This window comes from Lissotriton vulgaris, chromosome 3_1 (assembly GCF_964263255.1).
Source record: "Lissotriton vulgaris chromosome 3_1, aLisVul1.2, whole genome shotgun sequence".
Lineage (NCBI taxonomy): Eukaryota > Metazoa > Chordata > Amphibia > Caudata > Salamandridae > Lissotriton > Lissotriton vulgaris.
This window is the reverse complement of record NC_141689.1, coordinates 1,935,022,425-1,935,044,150: the sequence shown is the minus strand read 5'-3', so window position 1 is coordinate 1,935,044,150 and position 21,726 is coordinate 1,935,022,425. Positions and strand designations below refer to the sequence as shown.

At 45.0% G+C, this 21,726-nt stretch overlaps 1 protein-coding gene across 6 annotated transcripts in view; it reads right to left on the bottom strand.

Annotated features, from left to right (window-relative positions):
* LOC147728640 (palladin-like) overlaps positions 1 to 21,726 on the bottom strand; it is a 407,759-nt gene that overhangs the window by 120,750 nt on the left and 265,283 nt on the right. For all 6 annotated transcript variants that reach the window (XM_086962405.1, XM_086962406.1, XM_086962410.1 and 3 more), the window contains one exon: positions 15,519 to 16,217. In XM_086962405.1, the coding sequence (XP_086818531.1) occupies positions 15,519 to 16,217 (699 nt within the window). The remainder of the gene's footprint in view (positions 1 to 15,518; positions 16,218 to 21,726) is intronic.

Genomic DNA, 21,726 nt, shown 5'->3' with positions numbered 1-21,726 from the left:
GTAGACATGAGTTGGCACCAAAGTAGTGTCCCTGCCTGAGGCTGGCATAACAGGGAGAAATATATTTATTTTTCCTCGTTAATTCCTCATTGCATATGTCCTGCGTTCTGACCTTAGCGCAGACACCATTGCACTATGGTACAGGGGTGCCTGCGTTGGTGCTTTGCAGTCACAAGTACGCCAGCGAATGGAGAGTGCAGCACCTTTACTTGCAGCGCTGTGTTGCGTGAACGCATCGAAAATATGGCCATAAGTTTCTAGCGATTACAGTGTGTTTGATGTATATAGAACAAGCATTGGCAATGTCCCTACGGATGGACTTTGCTAGTATGCATTTTTTTTTTTATTGTATTTTTTGTGCAAACATATAAAAAATGGCAGAAATATCAAAATAAAGGAGTGCCCCAGCAGCCGAGGCACCCCAGCCCTGACTGAAGTGTACTCCTTTTCTGGTGGCTGTTCACATATACTCGTGAAAACAAACTCATGTGCTGCATGAGACGTACCCTCATGGTACACCCTTCTATCTGGTCCTTGCACCCCGAGGCCATGCAACTGACGGACCTTGGGTTTAACCCGAACCACTTCACCAGGGTTGTTGCTAGATTGCTACTGATGGCGCCACCACAAGAGTGCGCCATATTGCAATAAATGGTCACAAAAGTGTCTCTGTTGCTCGAACTGGGGTGGGGAAGACACCCAAAAGGAAAGCTTTCATTTTGCCTGGCCCCCTGGTACACACTGGGCTGAAACAGAATCTCACAACAAACCTTTTTTCCACAAAGTCAGGGGTAGAGGTTCCTTTTATTAAAGCACGCCCTTTACTTTTCTTGGGGGAGTATTTTCATCTGTACAAAATGCTTTCTTGCACTGGACAGAATATAACGATAGCTCCAACATACTGAAAACTTCACCAATCTCTACCGGAGAGTAGCGACAACTATCAGCCCAAAAGGAGTCCTTGCCCTTTGTGTTTTAGAGAGAGTGCTATGCCACATGGGACAAGATGCTTAACTGTGCGACTGAGTGCATGCCCAGGGCCACAAGATGGTGCAATCATCAGTGACCTATGCAATCCCGGGCGCAAGGTATTCGTAACAAGGTACAGTTGAGGTGGCCGCCCACCTGGTGTGTTGGGCACAGGTCTTGACCACAGGCCATGTACAGCGAAATTGTCAATCAGCATGATGGGCTTGGCGTGGCACCTGGCTGCCAACCCCAGCATGGTGCTGGCTGAATGCACATGTGCATCAGATTCCCACTTGCAGAATTGTTCCCATTGTGACTTTTACATTTGTATATTTTATGGTTCTGTGTAGCCCTTAAATGTAAGACTCTCTGAGTTTTAAGAACACTTTCCTGGAATACTTTAAGAATTCCATAAAAATAAGGAAATTGCTCAAAAGTGTAGTAGTAAGCCTCTACAGATACATTTCAGGCTTTTCTCCCTTATCTTTTGTGATTCGACAGCGCTGTTTTCAAGAAAGATAGGTGAAAAAGTGACAAACCATTGTAAATCTGGCTTCAGGGACTCTGTCCCAATTCCAAGGAAGTGCAACAAGGATGTGTAATTGTATGTTTCAATATTGCAGTTTAGTAGATCCACCCAACGCGGAAAATGCAGTGGGTGGCAAGGCCACGCTACCTGATTACTAATGTATTGTGGAGTCTTTATAGATGGGCCTTTTTTTAAACCTTCCTCAAACACCACCATACGGAAAGCAACTCTTGCGTTAAGGCGGGGTTTTAACAGTCTTTGGGTCAGAGCTTCTTTGTGCAGTGAAAATACTGGCCAATTTCACAAACAATACACCACATGAGATATGAGCAAGTTATTTACAAGAAGTTAATGCGCCATATCTTATAGATACGGTGCATTCTTGCCCTTTTCTATTGCCATAGGGGGAAGGCCTACTGCGCTGCCTCACGACAAAACCTCATAAATGAGGCCCTGAGTGAATGCCGTGCTATCCATACCAAGCCAGAAAACTACCTAGGTATTTCCCATTGGAGGCCGAGGTTTACATTGTCTGTCTGCATCAATAAAATGTAATCGACCTGCACCTGGAATTGAATAAAGCCACCACCCCTGGGACATGTTCCTTCTCATTAATGCCTGACAGAGGAACATGGCTCAGTTTAGGCATAAACAAGGCACCCGGTGCAATTGAAACCAAAGCGTGTTCCATTGGAAAAGCTCTAGGTATATATACTACAGGGAGTGTCCCATGGGGCCTTTTTCTGTTTTGCCTAATTTATGAAGCTCATCTGTTTCTGAGAAGTTTAAATTAAAACAACAGGACTTGATTTCATTATCTCAGAAAACGCATCTTTCGAGAGTTAAAACAAGTGTGTTCTGGATTTCACAGCATGCACTTTGTTCTAGCCTCTGTCCTACAAGAGGCCTCCCTGTGGTCGCTGCTGCGTCACCAACGGAACTGAGAGGGGAGCGCGAGCTGATCCTGCTCTATCATTTCTTAGCGCGTCCCAGAAGAGGGGCCGCGTGGCACATCCGCTCCCTTCCAAGCTCTGTATTTCCAATTACTTCATAAATGGAATTACCCTGAGAACGCCTCGCGGCTTCCAAACATCCAGCTGAACACAAGCGCTGAATGCCATATTGTTGTGAGAGCGGGCTTCGAGGCAACGGCGCTCCTCTCTGCGCACTGTGAGATAACTCCATGCACTTTCTTTAATTAACAGATGCCAGGGGCGAGGACTAACTACAGGCGAATCGGAAAGATAAACATAAACTCGGGCTCCAAGTTCACCTTTCTCTTCACGCACGGAGAGGGGACAACAAACGCTCCAGCGGGCCTATCAAATGCCACCCCTCTTGGCTGGCTCTGATGCTAGGGCAGGGGTGCCATGGGATTGGAGGGGGCGGCGCAGACATAAATAGTTCCACGATTGTTTCCTTAAAGAGCAATGCGCCGCATTTCAACTCATCACCCAGTGCTTAATTTGTAAAATAGTAAGTGCCATGGCCCTGACCAGTACAGCTTGCACCACATGTTGAACCGTCACCGCTGCCAATGACAACTACTAACCAGCTCTGTCGCCTGCAAGTGCGACCGCTCAGCTTAGTCCAGGTCCCCAAAGCTAATGGAATGGCTGGGGAGGCAGGTATTAGTGATTTTTAATGCATATTGTATTCATAAACAAACATTGTTCTGCTCATCTCTACATTAGATGAGCAGCGTCACCAAGTGGCAGAGTGTCATAAGTGTGGTGATGACAATAAAGTGCCGGGACGGGCACCAGAAACCAATTAAGTGCAGAGCACCTGAAACCACAGGCTCAAATTAAGCACTGATTCATATAAAATAAAATATAGCTACAAATGGCAAGAAGTTTACCAAGGAGGGCACGGAAGAAGAAAAAATAAAAGTAGTACTTCAATTACAGTGCAATCAGTGGAAGGACAGTAATAATGCTGAAGCTATCAGTACTTGGTCTATGCTCCAGTCAAAACAAGAGAAAGTGAAGCCAATTAGAGGGCCACAAATACGAGTGACAATGAAGCCAACTAATGTTAAGCAATGCGCGAGCTGCAAGCCCCTAACTTTATACAACACATCTCACAAGCGAGAGCACATGCACTGTCACAGGTGAGACCTAAAAAATTGATTGGTCCTGTAAGTCCACTTTCCAAAGGCACTGGACTACTTAGGGCCAAAATAAAATAAACTTAATACATACACCAGCTGAGTATAGATGTGTTTGAGTCTCAGCGAGACAGGGCTCCAGTATGCAGACTACGTTGTTATTGTTTCTAGTGTGGATTGTCGAGTGATATAATTATTTTGGGAAAACAAAAAATGAAATCAAACCAGTCAAAAAAAAAGCAGAGCCCTAAGTGGTGCATTTATATAGCAGTGGACCAATTACGAATCCTTCGATGCCTCTCTTTTTACGTTCATAAACGCATGTCTTACTCTACTCTAGCTGAGGCTATCATTTGCTCTCTCGTGAACTCTGCAGATGGGGTCAGCCTTGTAAAGTGCATTAGAAGGGAAAGAGCAGAGGCGGACCCATAGACTCAAGCACTGTTCCTACTTTACAAGGACAGTACTTAACGAACAATCAGGTTCATTATTCCAGATGGGAACGGCCCTGGTGGCACACGGATATTGGGTTGCTCGCCATGTTAATTGTAACCAAGCCAATGGAAGTCAACAAGTGTCAGCTCTGTAGCATAAAAGGGACCTGTGTATTAAGAGCAAAACACTGCTTTTCATGGCAGGCGTCCACTGAACTAGCTACATTGAGTTACTTTGCCTCCAAGCATTTGCTAGGCACACCTTTGATCTTTTTTCAGAACAGATGTTATCTGTTCCTCTCATAGGTGTCCATTGCTCTGAATCCATACCTTGTTTGCATTGCTATGAAAAACACTTATATATGATCACTAGAATCAGGAGATGATCGGGAGAGTTGGAAAGAAGGTTGATGCATTGGGAAACAGCAAGGAATTTGGCCTGACATGTGGGGACATTTAATGGAATGACTTATAAAGGTTTGGCAAGTGGAATACTTTAAAAGTAATACCTTAAAGTAGCCAAAAGACAACCACGTTTCAAAAGCGGAACAGGGTCAGTCAGAAAAAACTTATTTTTCTTGAGGTAGCTAGGAGGGTAAAGCAAAGCACACCAAGACTGCCTTTTATACGGTAAACACGGGCACCTGATTGCCATGTTGTCATAGAAGAGAAGAGATTATGGACTGATGAATTGTAAATTACCCCTTACTGTGAACACGAGGCCTCTGTCACGTTTGTGCAAGAAGTGTGAAGTTTAAATGGACATCCTACTTCAAATTGTTTTTGAACATTTCCAGCTTCTCAAAGTGGAAACATTTCTAAGTTAAAAAAAATAAAATAAAATAGAGGTGCTGTTTAGCTTCTCTTTGCACTAGTGAGAAACTGTTCCTGCTGCCGTGACAGAACAAAGGTGAACTAAATGGACAAGTGTGGACTGCCGATGCTCGACAATCCCCTGCCAAATACCCCACTTCCTTCACATCTACAGCCTCACTGCCTGTCCTTGCATGCTCTACTGCTTCATTCTCCATCCCCCCTTCCCACCTAGGTCCCTGCGGACCTGCCTCTATTTTTAATTCCACCATGCACAATGCTGGACCTCTGCCACCTCTCCTACTCAAGAAGCATCTCCCTTCTCTGACAGTACCTTGAGATCAGCAGTGTTCCAGTGGCAGGGTGGCCCGCCCTTCATAAGTGGTGCATCCTATGGTTGGAAAGTAGGTCAGCTTCAGGCAATGAAACTTGCCACCAGGGAGGTCAGAAAGCTTCGCCCAGTTTCGCAGCTAAGCTCCCAAATTCACTCGACTTTGTGAGCGAACGGAAGAGTAGTCTGCCCTAGTTCAACACGAAGGGTCTAATGAGAGAACAGCTTCCAGTCAACAGAGAAGCGCACCCAAGGTACATCCTCGCCTGCAAACAGTTTATCTGATACATAACAAACATAAGTAATGCATGATTATGAATCAAACATCCCAGCGAGGTAGGGGAAAGGATTCTAGTTCTACTATCTGTGGGGGATGCTGTTCTTCTTGTACACCCAGTGAATGCGAAAGAGAGGCTTCTCACCATCTCTGAAGACTTGCATGAAGAAAGATCTCCAAACCTTACAAAACGAATGCCATAAACCTAAAAATATATATTTTTAAATTGTAGGGAGCACACGAAGTTCACCGGTGGAAAGCTTTCCTTGAAAACAGCCCTGCTGAGGTCATAAAAAATGAAGACATATTGCACCTTACATTTGGTCATTTTAGGTGGTCATGGACTGATCAGATTAATAAAACATTATAGTGCAGTCATTAATCCAGATCATGGTGGCTATACTGAAATTTCAAAGCAAGTCCAGGCAAAGACACCACAGTAACACACCCATAATTAGACCCATAAAAATTATCCAGCAACAAACACAGTAGCACACTTTTCACCATCTATAGGCAATAGAGCCGAAACGTGTTCACATCTGCCATGAAATTAACTGCAATAGACAAAACTCAATGCACGTCCACAAACACAGAATAGTCCTAATGCAATGCTGAGAACTTTGCTGCTACAACCATGCCTCAGTGTATGTGAGACACACAGACACCCCATCGCCCTATGGAGGCATGCACACACCAGGTAGCAGTGCTACAGTTCACACTTTCTCTGTACCAAAGTACATGACAGCATTCAATGGGGACAACACACTCTTTATGGTACCAATAAAACTCACCAAGGTAAAAGACATGAAAGAAATCATGAGAAACTACCAGCACTGAACATCTCCACATCTCACCCAGCCCTGAATAGACACAAGGTAACAGGGCACACAAGCAACAAATTCCACTGTGAAACGAATGCGCATGTAGAGAGTAGCATCATAAAATACTCCGTACCCCTCACCAACCCCTAGGTGGATGCTCGTCAGAAACTCCTGCAAACCACCATTGGATACAATAACAAAACCCATTACAACCACCATCAACCTACCCATAACTACAGTGAAACTGGCTCTGGACAATACACAGTTATAGAAACATAAACAATAGGTATGGCAAAGCTTATCATCTATGGTCGAGCCATGTCTTGTGTCTAGAGATACCTTGTACCAAGCACCTGCTTGCACCAACCTTGGTGTAATACTTACAAACTTTGTCCTGAATCGTATCAACTGCATGTACCAGAATGCGAAGGGGCGACCCGGCTTTGAGGTCAGGAGTGTGCTCCCTCCCTGTTTCCTGTTTACGGCTCCCGTGAGCCTCCACAGCTGACAAGCTATAGGCGAAGCACCTCCGCGCCCGAGAGGCAACGAAGCCTGGATTGTTTGGCAGCCTCTTAGCCACCCCAAACTGATCTCTACTGATGAAGGATACTATCCTGAAACACGAGCCATGTCTCGTGTCTAGAGATACCTTGTACCAAGCACCTGCTTGCACAAACCTTGGTGTAATACTTATGAACTTTGTCCTGAATCGTATGAACTGCATGTACCAGAATGCGAAGGGGCGACCCGGCTGAGAGGTCAGGAGTGTGCTCCCTCCCTGTTTCCTGTTTAGGGCTCCCGTGAGCCTCCGTAGCGGACAAGCTATAGGCGAAGCACCTCCGCGCCCGAGAGGCAACGAAGCCTAGATTGTTTGGCAGTCTCTTAGCCACCCCAAACTGTTCTCTACTGATGAAGGATACTATCCTGAAACACAAGCCATGTCTCGTGTCTAGAGATACCTTGTACCAAGCACCTGCTTGCACCAACCTTGGTGTAATACTTACAAACTTTGTCCTGAATCGTATGAACTGCATGTACCAGAATGCGAAGGGGCGACCCGGCTGAGAGGTCAGGAGTGTGCTCCCTCCCTGTTTCCTGTTTAGGGCTCCCGTGAGCCTCCGTAGCTGACGAGCTATAGGCGAAGCACCTCCGCGCCCGAGAGGCAACGAAGCCTGGATTGTTTGGCAGCCTCTTAGCCACCCCAAACTGATCTCTACTGATGAAGGATACTATCCTGAAACACGAGCCATGTCTCATGTCTAGAGATACCTTGTACCAAGCACCTGCTTGCATCAACCTTGGTGTAATACCAGAATGGGAAGGAGCGACCCGGCTGAGAGGTCAGGAGTGTGCTCCCTCCCTGTTTCCCATTAATCCAGATCATGGTGGCTATACTCAAATTTCAAAGCAATTCCAGGCAAAGACACCACAGTAACACACCCATAATTAGACCCATAAAAATTTTCCAGCAACAAACACAGCAGCACACCTTCCACCATCTATGGGCATTAGAGCCGAAACGTGTTCACATCTGCCATGAAATGAACTGCATTAGAAAAAACTCAATGCGCGTCCACGAACACAGAATAGTCCTAATGCAATGCTGAGAACTTTGCTGCTACAACCATGCCTCAGTGTATGTGAGACACACAGACACCCCTTCGCCCTATGGAGTCATGCACACATCAGGTAGCAGTGCTACAGTTCACACTTTCTCTGTACCAAAGTACATGACAGCATTCAATGGGGACAACACACTCTTTATGGTACCAATAAAACTCACCAAGGTAAAAGACATGAAAGAAATCATGAGAAACTACCAGCACTGAACATCTCCACATCTCACCCAGCCCTGAATAGACACAAGGTAACAGGGCACACAAGCAACAAATTCCACTGTGAAACGAATGCGCATGCAGAGAGAAGCATCATAAAATACTCCGTACCCCTCACCAACCCCTAGGTGGATGCTCGTCAGAAACTCCTGCAAACCACCATTGGATACAATAACAAAACCCATTACAACCACCATCTACCTAACCATAACTACAGTGAAACTGGCTCTGGACAATACACAGTTTAAGAAACATAAACAATAGGTATGGCAAAGCTTATCATCTATGGTCGTGAAAATAGTGCTACGAGGGAAGAAGGTAAGCTTCTCTCATCACGTTTGCATTGCGCAGGATGCACCTCGGTAGGGTCTTGGAGTGAGTCCAGTCCTTAAGACCTCTGTCTGCACCTCAGAAACAACCACAGTTCTTAATTTCCCACACCTGGGGTCAACATCAGACATGAGTTAAGCTTCAAGCCGTCTCTACAAGGGGCCACTGCTTCATCCCCAAAACAAAAATGTCAGAGAAAAGAACACAGACAAGCATGCCACTCTATGTATGTAACTTTCGGACACTACCAGAGGGTATTGAAAGGACACTACCACTGGAAGTTGGAGTCAGGTTGCCATGCATCAGATGCAAATTTAAATAGGAGATGTGGCTACTTTGATGGGCAATACCTTCCACAGTTGCCCATGGGGTAAAGGAGACAGGCACCCCGGACACATATGTAGGGGGCAGATTCTCCAGGAAACAGAGGAATCAAACACGGCCACTTAGAGGGGAATGTGACCAACAAATGGCAGAGCCAGGCAGAGGCACCGTCTGATATAAGAGAGCAACAGTGTGATGAGTGTGGCCTCAACCCTTCAGTGTGTGATTTGTGACAGAAGTGATGCGGCATGGGCAGCACTGCAGGAGTTACTGAGCACCATATAGCAGGAAATTAAGGAGCCATGCTTACTAGTGATGCACACATGGTATGATGCTTAAAAACAGCAAAGCATTCGGTATTATTATTGAAAACATATGATGCCATGACAGTGTAAAATGTTTGCTTGCCAGTTGGGGGAAATTGCAAAAGGGGCTGGTTTTGTTGTCAGTAGCTGTGCCTTTGGAAAGTGGTAGTGATGGCAGCAGATGTAGAATGTAGTCGCTCTGTCAGTAAGAGTCACTTGCAACCTGTAAATGTGTACTGGGGAGCGCCTCTGTGGTTTAGAATCATTTGTGTGTGCAGCTTTTTGGAGGATAGTTCTGCTCGATGTCTGAAGACTGCATTAGCTGCAGGCATCTCCCCACTTCTTTCCCATGCTCTGCAAGTGCTTTTGGTTGCTTAGCCAGACCTGAAACTTGAGGTTATGTCTAGATATACTAAGCACTGCCTGCACCAACCATAGTGACAACAAAAGATTGTTTAATGGAAGTAAGTAGTTCCCATGCACTGCATTTACCAGAATGCATCTGGGTGAACTGGGTGCTGGGATGTCAAGGCAGTGTGCTCCTGCCCTGTTTTTGTTTGATAAGGCTCCCTTGACCTGGTTGAGCTGACGAATCACCTGCATCCAAGAAGCGGTACTATGACCTGTAAAGACTAGTGAGCTCTATTTCCAGCACCTCTAACAGTACGCGTTACTCTCTGCTGATGGAGGACAACTATCCGGGAACATGAGCTTATGTCTAGAGATACTCAGTACTGGTTGCACCAACCATGAAGAAAACAAAATATTGTTTAAAGTAAGGCAGTGTTCCCATGCACTCCATTTCCCAGAATGCATCTGAGGGAACTGGGTGCTGGGATGTCAAGGCAGTTTTCTCCCACCCTGTTTTTGTTGGCCAGACATTACCAGAGTATGACTCGGTAGCTTAGTACTACTCCTCTTAGCTCCACGCCTATCATAAGGCAATGGTGTTGTGTCAATTTCTGACCAATTCATGCCTGCATTGCTTTAGCAATGGCCGTGGCTGTTAATCACACAGGTATCTGTCATGTATTAAGGAGCAAGTTGTGGAACATAAGGCAGACCTGTAGCATGTCACCTGCCTGCAGTGACTTAACTCATGCCTGTACCATGATGCAGAAAATGAATCTCTGTTTGAGTAACATAGTGGAATATTCAATGGTACTTTGTGTCCAGATGCGTGCACTTTGTATCTATATGTGCCGCACAATGCAGCACATATAGAAACAGCAAAAACGAGGAGAAATAAAGCATTTCTCCTCATTTCGCCATGTTAAGACCAGGTTTTTCCAGGTCTTAATTTTGGCACTGCTCCATATTTACACCACTCTTGTAAATATGTGGCAGCGTCAAAATCAATGGATGTTGCAGCGGAACGCCGACAGAAACAACCATTTGTATAGCGTGAAAGGGGGGCTAATTTAAAAGGGGGCGTTAAGCCACGTTTAGTGGCTAAAGTCCGCCTTGTAAATAGGAAAAACACCCTATCACCCCAAGGAATTGCAGAAAAATATAACCCTAGAGACAGTTTTAAGCCATCAGCTTGCTTGAGGATTTTTTCACATGCTGATTGGTTTAACAAGTAGTTTGTTAAATCATTTCGGCGAATGTCTTCTCTCCCTACTAAAAGACATTTTTAATTTGATAGAGCAGTTTTGATTGACCTGAAAGTAGGAAAACTATGATACTGGAATCCTGAAACCAGCGAAAGAGCCACACTTCAAAAAGTATATGGCGATTTCTGTATCTAATACTTATATTATATTTGAACATTAAAAGGTGCGGCAGCAGAATGGAGAAAGTTACAAAGCCCGTGCGTGGAATTAACAGCTAAAGTGCATGAATGGAAGGTTTGGAAATTACAATATCTGTCTGACATGTCATTGTGCTACTCCACTTAAAAAAGAAATAGCCTTGGGATACATAATGTTATTAGCAGATAACCAGAACTAAATATTTTTTACTCAATCCTTGACAGGAATCCATGTTACATGAAGTAGTTCTTTGTTAGATCTTGGCCACAACGAAAACAATATTACAGAGAAGTATGCATCTCTATTCCTATTACATTATATTGTCACGAATATTTCTGTAATCTGCAAACATATTATTGCAGGATTAACAGTCCTGTGTCTTTGAGGACACAGGAAAAGTATTAAATATCAGTGCTAAAGCCAAACTGCTCGCTAAAAAGAATTAGTTAGGGTTTCTGCATTCTAGCAATGACACGAGACACTCATTTTGACCTTCAAGCTGTTCTACCTTAAACCTTTAAGTACATTACAGCGTCCAGAAAGGGGCATGAGACAAAAATAGGAATAATGGAGAAAGTCTAATTAGGCGGGAATAAAACCGAAAACTTTGTGGGCCATTCACCAAAAAGACTGACCTCGAGCATCGATGCAGTAACACCAGAGATCAAAGACAGTAGGAAAGTAGTGCAGGGAAACTTGCTCAATCTTTCTGTTTAGTGCATGTATTCTGGAAAACAGTGATTCAACATGATGCATGGGAAGCACAGCAAGTATGAGATCTGCTGTGAGCGATTAGCACTTCAGATCTGCAATACTGGGCTGTCCTTGCGCAAAAGCAGGCATGAATCCAACGCCGGCCCTAACTCCAGTGCCGAAGAAGACGAGAAGTCCAAGAGGTGCATGGTTTCCCATGTCCTGCGTAGATCTGAGCTTATCTAGGACAGCCATTCGGACCGACTCCATCCCACGGCTAGGACAAAACTCTGCCTGGGAGCTTTCCAGAGGACCCAGTCCTCCAGATGATTTGAGAGCCAGCTGACTACCAATTTCTCAGTTATATTAGCCAGGGCTGGACATAGAATGATTGCTTAATAATTAGGCAACTTGAAGCAGTATGCCTGTGTCTATTTAGGATTGATTTGATTCTGATCCTGTTCTACGAGACAGATACCCTTTCTAACTCAAATGAAGTGTTAATGGTGGTGGTGATTAGTGGCACCACTGTCAGAATGTGGCTTTTAGCATTGGACTAGGATAAATGCCTTATTGAGAGCCTGACTTAGGCTCCTGGAGAAAACGACTAACTTCTGAGTGTGTTTTATAATGTGTAAGGGCAGTATTGCTGTAAGAAGCTGGCAACCTTGAAAATAAAACTTAAACACCTGGATAAAACACTGGCCTTGTAAAGCATTAACTGGAGTTTACATTGGGCGTGAGGTTCAGTGGAGAGTTGAAGAGGATTTGGGCCAAAACGTTCCGGATCCTTGGGTAGGGGCAGCAGAATCATTAAGGTTCCTTAGCACCAAAAGGTCATAAAGGTTTATTAGCGCCTGGGGAAATTGAAGCTTACTTATTCTTGGTTCCAATAATGCTCGTTAGTGCCTGCGGCCTTTGATGATAATAAATGCCTGGCCCAAACATCCGTCTTATTGCCTATGGACTAACAAGGCGACTACTGCTTTGGGACATGTAGAAATATTACATCCGACTTCTGCTGGGGCCCCCCGAGGCTCATTAATACCCAGGCCTTTAATGATCATAGTTGTATTCGGCCATTGATACTGTGGGACCATTAAGGCTCTTCAATTTCACCAGACCTTACAGCCTGGAGTCAATGTAATGATCCTTACTGGCTGGGCCCATTGACACTAACTACAGCCTGCTTCCACCATTAATACTTGTTACTCAAAGGGACCATTAAGCTCATTAGTGTGCCTGGGCATTGGCTGGCTGGCATTGCCAGTCCATTCATGTTCATTACTTCCACTGGCTATTGGCTGGGGCCACTGGCTGCGCTGAGACATGGTGGCAGTATGGCTCATTACATATCATTTCATACATACACTACAAATTACATCTTTTATTCAGTATCATTGCTGAGCAATATTTGCAAATTGTGCCATTATACTTCTTACAGAACACCACCATACAATATCCAAAACGCCTGAAAATAATGTTACATAAGAAGTATTTCTTTGTGTAGGATAACTCGCCATCAACATACCAACAAATCGATGGATCATGCCTTCAATACGACACAATTTTACTACATGACAGTACATATCCAGACCAAAACATAATTGCATTCATTTCAGGCCTCATCATTAACTTGGTGACTGAATCACTGAGAGTCTCATACATTCAGAGAGAGAGAGAGAGAGAGAGAGAGAGAGAGAGAGAGAGAGAGAGAGAGAGAGAGAGAGAGAGAGTCTCGCGTTGTCTCTAATTCTCACATGCTTTCCACTTGTCAGCTATGCTGGCAAGGTGAAAATTAAGGTTAAACTCTTATCTTAACTGGTCAATTTCCTATCTTTTGAAAAAATTAGAAAAAAGAGACATGTCTTTGTTGAAGTCGGGATAGTTAGGAATTCAATCGCTCTAGGGAGAAGGCAGCGATTAGAGTATTTATTGCAGAAAAATGCATATTGTGTATATTCACTGCAGGCCCTTCAAAAGAGGAACACGGGGGGGGTAATATTCTGAAAACCCCACTCCTTATCAGGGTCCTGATCTTGTGCGGCAACATGTGTTCATATATTTCAAAGCAACCGTACCTTAATATTTATTGATAAGGCAGCTAACATGTCTAACACTAAATGGTGGAAGATGAGGAGTTGCTGTGATTTCTCTTTCCATGCATTACATGTTTTAAGCTTTAACATACCATGGGGGCAAACTGGGTATTTCGAACATACACACTCACAGACTCTCTCTTTCTCTCGCTCTCTCCAAAGAAAAAAGACAAGGAAGGTGATGTGTAAATTTCATCTTAAAGCAAGACTAACAGGGTGGTCAACTGGCACAGCTGCACTAGAAGGGGTTATGTTTTTTCTCGCTTCCCCTGTAAAGACACAGTGGCATCTATACTATGCTGAGTCCCAGTCGTCGATATTCCACTAGTATGGCAAAACTAAAGGATACTTTGTCTTCCCTGGTGTTTAATTTCATCTTCTTCCAAACTCCTATGTCAGTCAATAGAATGTATTATATTCATGTTATATCAACAGAATAATGTTTGTCTGCAAACGTAATATACCAACCAAGTAGAAATGACAAACAGTGGTAAGATGACAAGATAAATATTTAGGAGGTTTATAAGTACAAAAGTAAGCTTCTGTTGCCTTCTTGCCACCCACACTCAACCATCTCTCACATATATTCAGGGTCTTCTGTGGGGTCCTCCATAACCTCAATGTGTCACATCGCCTCTTCCTCCTCCTGTTTCTAGAACCACTGAAAGCATTGATTTTAGCGGATGCCCTCACCAATAGCTAAATACACATCCACCTGAAACTGGGCTTCTGCAGAGGGAAATCAACTGAGGCTTCTCAATCAACTTTTAAAATTGTATAAAGTATGTGCATCACAGTCGCCTTTCGTCCATACTTCTTTTTATTCACTTTCCTGTTGCCCTACACACAAGATACATAACCCTAACATTTATACCACTTTTGGGGGTTTATATTGCTTAACTCTTCTGGTTTTCTGTTCATCTTATCATTTTAGTATCCTGGTAAATGTCTAGCCCTGAGCCTACCCTCCCACAGCCGGGTGTTATCCCGTGTTCTGTTTTTACCCTTGCCTCTTTTGTCTGTACACTTCTCTTCCTTTCATTGCCTCTCAGCCATATGTAACAGAAGGCCCTTGATGAAAATCATCTATTTCCTGGCTTGCACTAGGCGAGAATCCATTCCAACTCCTTATTCTTTTTTACCTGACTCGTTCCTGTATTCCACTTTGCTCACAATCTCAGTTTTCTTTTAAAAAGTGGAATACAAATTTCCACCATCATCGCAGTGATGGCTACCCGTGATCACTAGCAATGGTTCAACATATGAAAGATCCACCCTCACCTAATGTTTCAGCATTCGTCGAAATCCACTCTTCCAAAAGCCTCTTCCTGTATCTTCTTAGCTGCTCCTTGGAGACTTTGGATTTAATCCTCATGGTCACCAGGCACTGACTGCTCCATCTATCTAGCTTCCTCTCTTCTTGCACCACTAATTATCCATCAGGCAAGCCAACAATGTTGAATCGGTCCATCTATCATTCTCACACTTATAATCAAATCTCTCTGTGACATTGCCGTCCCTACCTGGTGTAATGTGTCCTCATTTAATGCGAGCTGCTTCGCAAGCACCTCCCTTTGATTCAGTTTGATCTACTTCCTGTCATCCTTCAACTAGAATGAGCTGTCATTTGGCTTAAGGGTAGCCTCCCCCATGTTCGACTAGGTAAAATCTCTTATAAAGCACATGCCTCAATTGGAAGGTTCTCCTAACTCCCACCACTGGTGTATCGGCCTGCCGCTGCTGCTACAGCACGGAATGCATCCTGATTTCGCGGTGTAGCTTATGGACAGCTACTAAAGCTCTCACAATCCTCTACCATTTTACATAGCATGTGTAGTGAATTTCAAGTTAAATTGCGAATCAAATTGTTAAATACAAAAAAGCAAATACTCACAGAGGCGTCACTCCTTTTGGAAGTCCTAAAGCGTTGACGGGTGTAGGAGGGGGCTCCGATGGTAACATGGAGCTGAGGAAGGCGGCGGGAGTCTGTCCAGAGTTGGAAAATCTACCAATTGGTGAGGGAGAGGGGCTGTATGTTGGAGAGGGGCTTGAGACAGGCAAGGGAGGGGGCGGGGGAGGAAGCGGGAAGGAATCCGAAACAGGAAATGATGTTGTAGGACTTATTACCGGGGGAGGAGGAGGAGGCGGTGAAGGTGATGAGCGGGACCAGAACGCATCTCCTTCACAAGGGAATGGTTGAGAGAAAGGAGCCGCTGGACTTCGTCCAAACTGTCTTTGGGGGGTTGACGGCGACATGGGCGAAGTGAGGCTGGAGGTGGACGAGCCAGATGAAGGGGTCACATAACCAGAGGCAGGGCTCATATTCTGAGCGGCAATGAACTGCTTTGGCCGTGCATAGTTGAAGGAGCTGGCCGGCTGCATAGCGGGCGATTTGTGAGAGTTAAGAACACTCATTTGCACAGGGGATGTGATGAACTGGCTGGATTCGAGCTCCTGCAATGAGGGCGGTGGAGGAAAGGTTGGGGATTGAGGTGGGATCTGCTGAAGACTACTTTGCTGTTGGAGAAGCCACTGATCAGCCTCTTGCTCTAGTCGAATTTGGTTCTGCAACTGCTGTATTTTCAATGGGTCCCTGCAGGAAAAAGATAGAATACGTGGTTAATTGTATCAAGTTTTACATTTTGATTCCATTCTGACAATGTCCAGTGCATCCATATGAATGCTGTTACTCGCGGATACTAGGATCGGCCCGGCCACTAAGCATTCATTAAACAATGCATTATTCTACATCAAACTGGCCCTCAAGTACCTTCTACGATTCACTTCTAAACAATATGAAAAACAACTAAATTCGATATCAGCAGCTGCCTTTGACTAAGTATTGTACTCTTTTAATGAGCCTACTGAGAGAGGAAACAAAGTACTAATAATTCACCCAAAAGTATTGGTCAATTAATAACTTTTACAATTGTAATAAAACTCATGAATAGTGGATGTATGCACATAATTATTTAAAATATTTTCTAATAATATCATTGTATAAAAGAGGTGAAGATCATAGGGGCTGAGGATCACACTGATAACTTCACTGTGCTCATGAAACCACAAGCCTAGATTAACTAAGGATTGGGGGTACTTGCACGCTGCTGCACAATTTGGCACTGCACCAGCAGGCTTTACAGAGGTAGTTAAATCGACACAATGCTTTTCATGACACGAGTGGCGCAGAAAACCTTCCTAAAACCCGTCATACCTTACAAAGTTAATGGCGCAGAAGCCAATATTGTTGAATCTGGGACCAAGATGCCACTACCGAAGTGTATCATCATCAGAGGGTTCAGAGTAAGCAGGATATCTGATGTCAGCCATGGTATTATGCCTTTCTCCTCACTGAGTCACCCTGGTGCAGTAAACAGGGCAGACATTGTCCACTGTGAGTAAGTCAGGTGTGTGACTCATTGTAGTTGAATGTCGCAAAACAATAACATGCCTTGGAGGGATGAACCTTTAGACCACGTGCCAAATTGTTTATAACCGAGTATGCCCTCCTTGACTACACTGTCAACATTTCTTACATTCTGCTAGAACACTGTTTCCAAAGAAAACATAAAAAGTGCCTAGATTGGTCAATTGTTCACTTTAAACCTGGCCCCTCTAGCACTCAGTATTTATTTGTCTACAACTCTTGGCATTATTTGAAGTCGCCGTGTGACTAAGGAGTCAACCTGCAGTCTGGCACGAAGTCAACCTGGGGCAGCAAGGGTACCATCAGCCCAAGTCAAGCATGCCATTTCTTAATAAATTGCAGCTATAAATTGGGATGCTCTGTGCCCTGCTGCAACAGCACCTGCTGCACTATTGAAAGCTATGCCCCCGTTGGGTAGCACCAAGCATGGGCCATTCTGGACGGGTGGAGTGTTTACCAGACAATGCCGGCCAAGGACTCGGTTCTTACTGACTGTCTGATTGGTGTTTATAAAAAGTTTCCCGCTCTCTCTCTTTGAGTCTATGAAGAGAGGAGTTTTGACCAGAAACCGATTGTGGTCCTTTCTTATTGTAGATGTCAGCACAAATTTATTAGTTATAAGTATTATGACTGGCAATATCTGTCCTGAAAAGGGCGTACGGGCATCTCTCTTATGAAGTAAAGGGCTAGTAATACCTCTCCCAAACAGGGCGAAAGGACAAACCAGTGCTGAAGCACCTGACAAGCAATCACAGCCCTGAAGATGGTAATAGGGCACATCTGTGCTCAAGTGCACGACTAACAGTACCTGTCCTGAAGAGGGTGCAAGCGCACACCTATACTGAAGACCCTAACTGGCAATACCTGTCCCGAGGAGTGGGCTGGGGTTCACCTGTGCTCAAGTGCATGACTGGCAACACATGACCTGAAGAGGGTGCGAGTGCACACCTGTACTGAAGACACTGACTGGCAATACCTGTCCTGAAGAAGGTGCGAGTGCCCACTTGTACTGAAGACACTGACTGGCAATACCTGTCCTGAAGAGGGTGCGAGCGCACACCTGTACTGAAGACACTGACTGGCAATACCTGTCCTGAAGAAGGTGTGAGTGCCCACTTGTACTGAAGACACGGACTGGCAATACCTGTCCTGAAAAAGGTGCGAGTGCACACCTGTACTGAAGACACTGACTGGCAATACCTGTCCTGAAGAAGGTGCAAGTGCCCACTTGTACTGAAGACACTGACTGGCAATACCTGTCCTGAAGAGGGTGCGAGCGCACACCTGTACTGAAGACACTGACTGGCAATACCTGTCCTGAAGAAGGTGTGAGTGCCCACTTGTACTGAAGACCCTGACTGGCAATACCTGTCCTGAAGAGGGTGCGAGCGCACACCTGTACTGAAGACCCTGACTGGCAATACCTGTCCTGAAGAAGGTGCGAGTGCCCACTTGTACTGAAGACACTGACTGGCAATACCTGTCCTGAAAAAGGTGCGAGTGCCCACCTGTACTGTAGACACTGACTGGCAATACCTGCCCTGAAGAAGGTGCGAGTGCCCACCTGTACTGAAGACACTGACTGGCAATGCCTGTCCTGAAGAAGGTGCGATTGCACACCTGTACTGAAGACACTGACTGGCAATACCTGTCCTAAAAACGGTGCGAGTGCACCCCTCTGCTGAGGTACATACTGGCAATATCTGCCCTGAAGAGCATACTAGGACACACCTGCGTTGAGGTACATGCTGGCAATACCCGTCTCGAAGAGCCTAGTATGGCACACCTGTGCGGAAGTCCATGGCTGGTAACATCTGTCCCGAAGAGCGCGGTAGGGCACACCCAGTACTTAAGTTGTAAAAGAATTAGTGCCACTGCCATACATTTTGCTTTGAAGCCCGTGGCTGGTACAGTTGAGTGTTGGGTTTCCGAATACCAACTACCAAAGCTGTATAGTACTGATTCCACCTCATGCCTCTTTAGTCCACCACCCCACACTTCCTGCCTCTTTATCTTGCTCTTACAGGTTCTTTGTCGCTGCTTTTCTTGGTTTTCCTCCTTCTTTCCCTCTTTTGTGTTTTTCCTCTGGCTCAAAGTCTGTTTTGGAAAAATGAATGCCGGTCCAACAAAATGAGTGTGTGTGGGCCCTACCGGCAACTCCCGGCTCAAATTAAGCACTGTCAGCTCACCCTGTGAGGGCGTCGAGGGCTGGCAACAACTATCCCTAAGAGTGTGCTCGAGCACGAGTGCCTTGAAGTGGGGCAAAGAGCCTCGCTGTCCTGGCGCCCTGTTGAGTGAGGCACGTGCTTTGGTAAAGCACAAGGCTGGATGAGTTCAGCTAAGGCAGGCCCGTATCCAAGACCGGATTGTAAACACAGACGAATACAACTCCAATATCCACCTATCATTCTAGAATCCTAATCCTGCCTCGTGCACCTGTCAAGAAAACATGAGGTTGGAACGATTGCGCAATCCCAAGCCGCAGGCATGCGCGTCACAAGACCAGACATTCTAGTTGTCCTATTGTTCTTCATGCAAATCAGCCCTGTCTCTTAAAGGGTGCGACCTGGAGTTAGTATTAAACTTGGAATACTTTACACTTAACTCTTGAGAGAGAATAGGTTTTGTGTGGACGTGAGGCACTGGCGGACAGACCTTCCATCTTCTTTGCAACATGTGCAGCACGTACAGCGTCGAGTGAAAGTGGCTGCACTTAAAGAGGCTTGCATCACATAAGCAAATTACCTTAAGAAGCCCATGGCCCATCTCCACAGATTTCCCGGTGGTTTGTTTTACACATTTACTCCCTGAGCACTGAATGTCTTCCAGCTATATAATACATATGATGTATTGTGCACGTTTAAACAGTATATACAGTGTGCACTGGAACATTCCATACAAGTAGGTGCTACAGTCATCACTGAGTAAGATCTGAACGTGCCGCATTGATTTAGCAGTCTTCCCTGGCGCCCCTGGAGTCAAAAGCTGCTCCGTAAGTAGGGTCAACACTACTCCCTGCCATGGCTTCATACCGTGCACTTGTACTGACGCACTTCCGGTGCCTTCAACCTTACTTTACCATATCCTCTTTGAGCAGCATTTCCAGGATCTGTCTATGTTGTAGTAAGCAATGGGATTACGGATTCCTGCTGGTAAATCTGAAGAAAGGAAGGATTTACTGGGTTTTGATTGTGATTCTTAAATGTATTTACAGCCAAAAGACCTTTTGCTGCAAAGTAAATAAAGTATCTACCAGCAATCTTCGTGATTTCGAAATAGCTTAAGTGAATCATGGTCATGACATCACACGGATAAGATGGTCCTCAAGAATACATCAGGCCTTGGTTGCAGAAAGCAGCCAAAGAGGCGTGGCACTGCGTTAACAATCACACCACCTGAAGCCCACAACATGTCACAACAGCCCCTTTAGTGCACAGGACCCTCTGCCTCTTGTGTCCCGGCACAGAAGTCCCAGGCATTGGGACCAGTCCCAAGGCACACGCTCTACAAAATGGATGGGTTTTGAGAGGGAAGAAAGGATTGATTCTTGTTGTTGAGCAGGTCTGGTGTAGGCTCTGGGTATCTATCGGGCTGCTCATGTATTTTGTATCATAGCACCGAACATATGAATATATATCACCCATGCCTCCCAAACCAATCTTTGTGCAGTTACATCATTCTTTACAGGTCATGTGCTTAGAAACATACATCAAATTCGAATTGAGCAAATAACTCAACACAGCCATTACCAGGACTCTGTGTTTCTGCTTATGAGACAAAAGGCGTTAAACTATGTAAATTGTTCTCTACTTGTGGTTAAGATGCATTTCTGTGGAGTCAGACATTATTTAAAACAAATGCTCATCCTGTCATTCATCAATCCCTGAGAACTGCTGGATAGGAATGCCAAAGTTACACAATGACTCAGAAACATGTCACTTATTTGGCTGCCCCCTCCCCCCCCCCATCCCATTGAACCTTGTCTATTAAATGTGGTTTATGAGAAGCCAGCAGTTTCCTAGAATATGTCATACTGTAAAAGAGCATTCAATTTCTTCTTTCAAACACTGCTGGGAAGTGTCAGAACTAATCCAGTGTCATAAGAAAAGCCCCTGAAAGTAGTCCTACCGCTGTCGCTGACACTCTCCTAAAAACTGTTGGGACTGGCCAATGAAATGTAAGTCACTTAGCTGAGAAGTAGTATTACTATCCAAAGAGTAGCAATGCCAGCCAGGGAGGTGGTGCGGGGAAGCAGTGCTGCTACTGCTGAGTTTTTAATAGTCAACAACCAAGTGTAGAGCTGCCCAACTGAAAACATTGGATACTGTCCCTTTAAAAGGAAATGAAGCCTGCACAGGTCAGTTGTTGTGTCCATTCTAAGTACTGCATGCACGTGAAGAAGTGCTCAGCTCATGCTGGTCATCAACATAGTTCACACTAGTCCAACAAAGCACAGACGTACAGAAACAATGAGACAACTGCATGTAGGGGCATATTTGTCAAAAGGTACCGCAGTGCAGCCCAGCTAGTTGCCTTGCTCTGCTGCATTACAGGGAAAGGGCAGGAATGTGCCATATTTATCACAACACAGAGCATTCCAGCCTCTTCCCAGTGGTTGGTGGACAACGGGCTGCCTAACGCCATCAGAAGCATCCTTGCACCATGGTGCAATGAT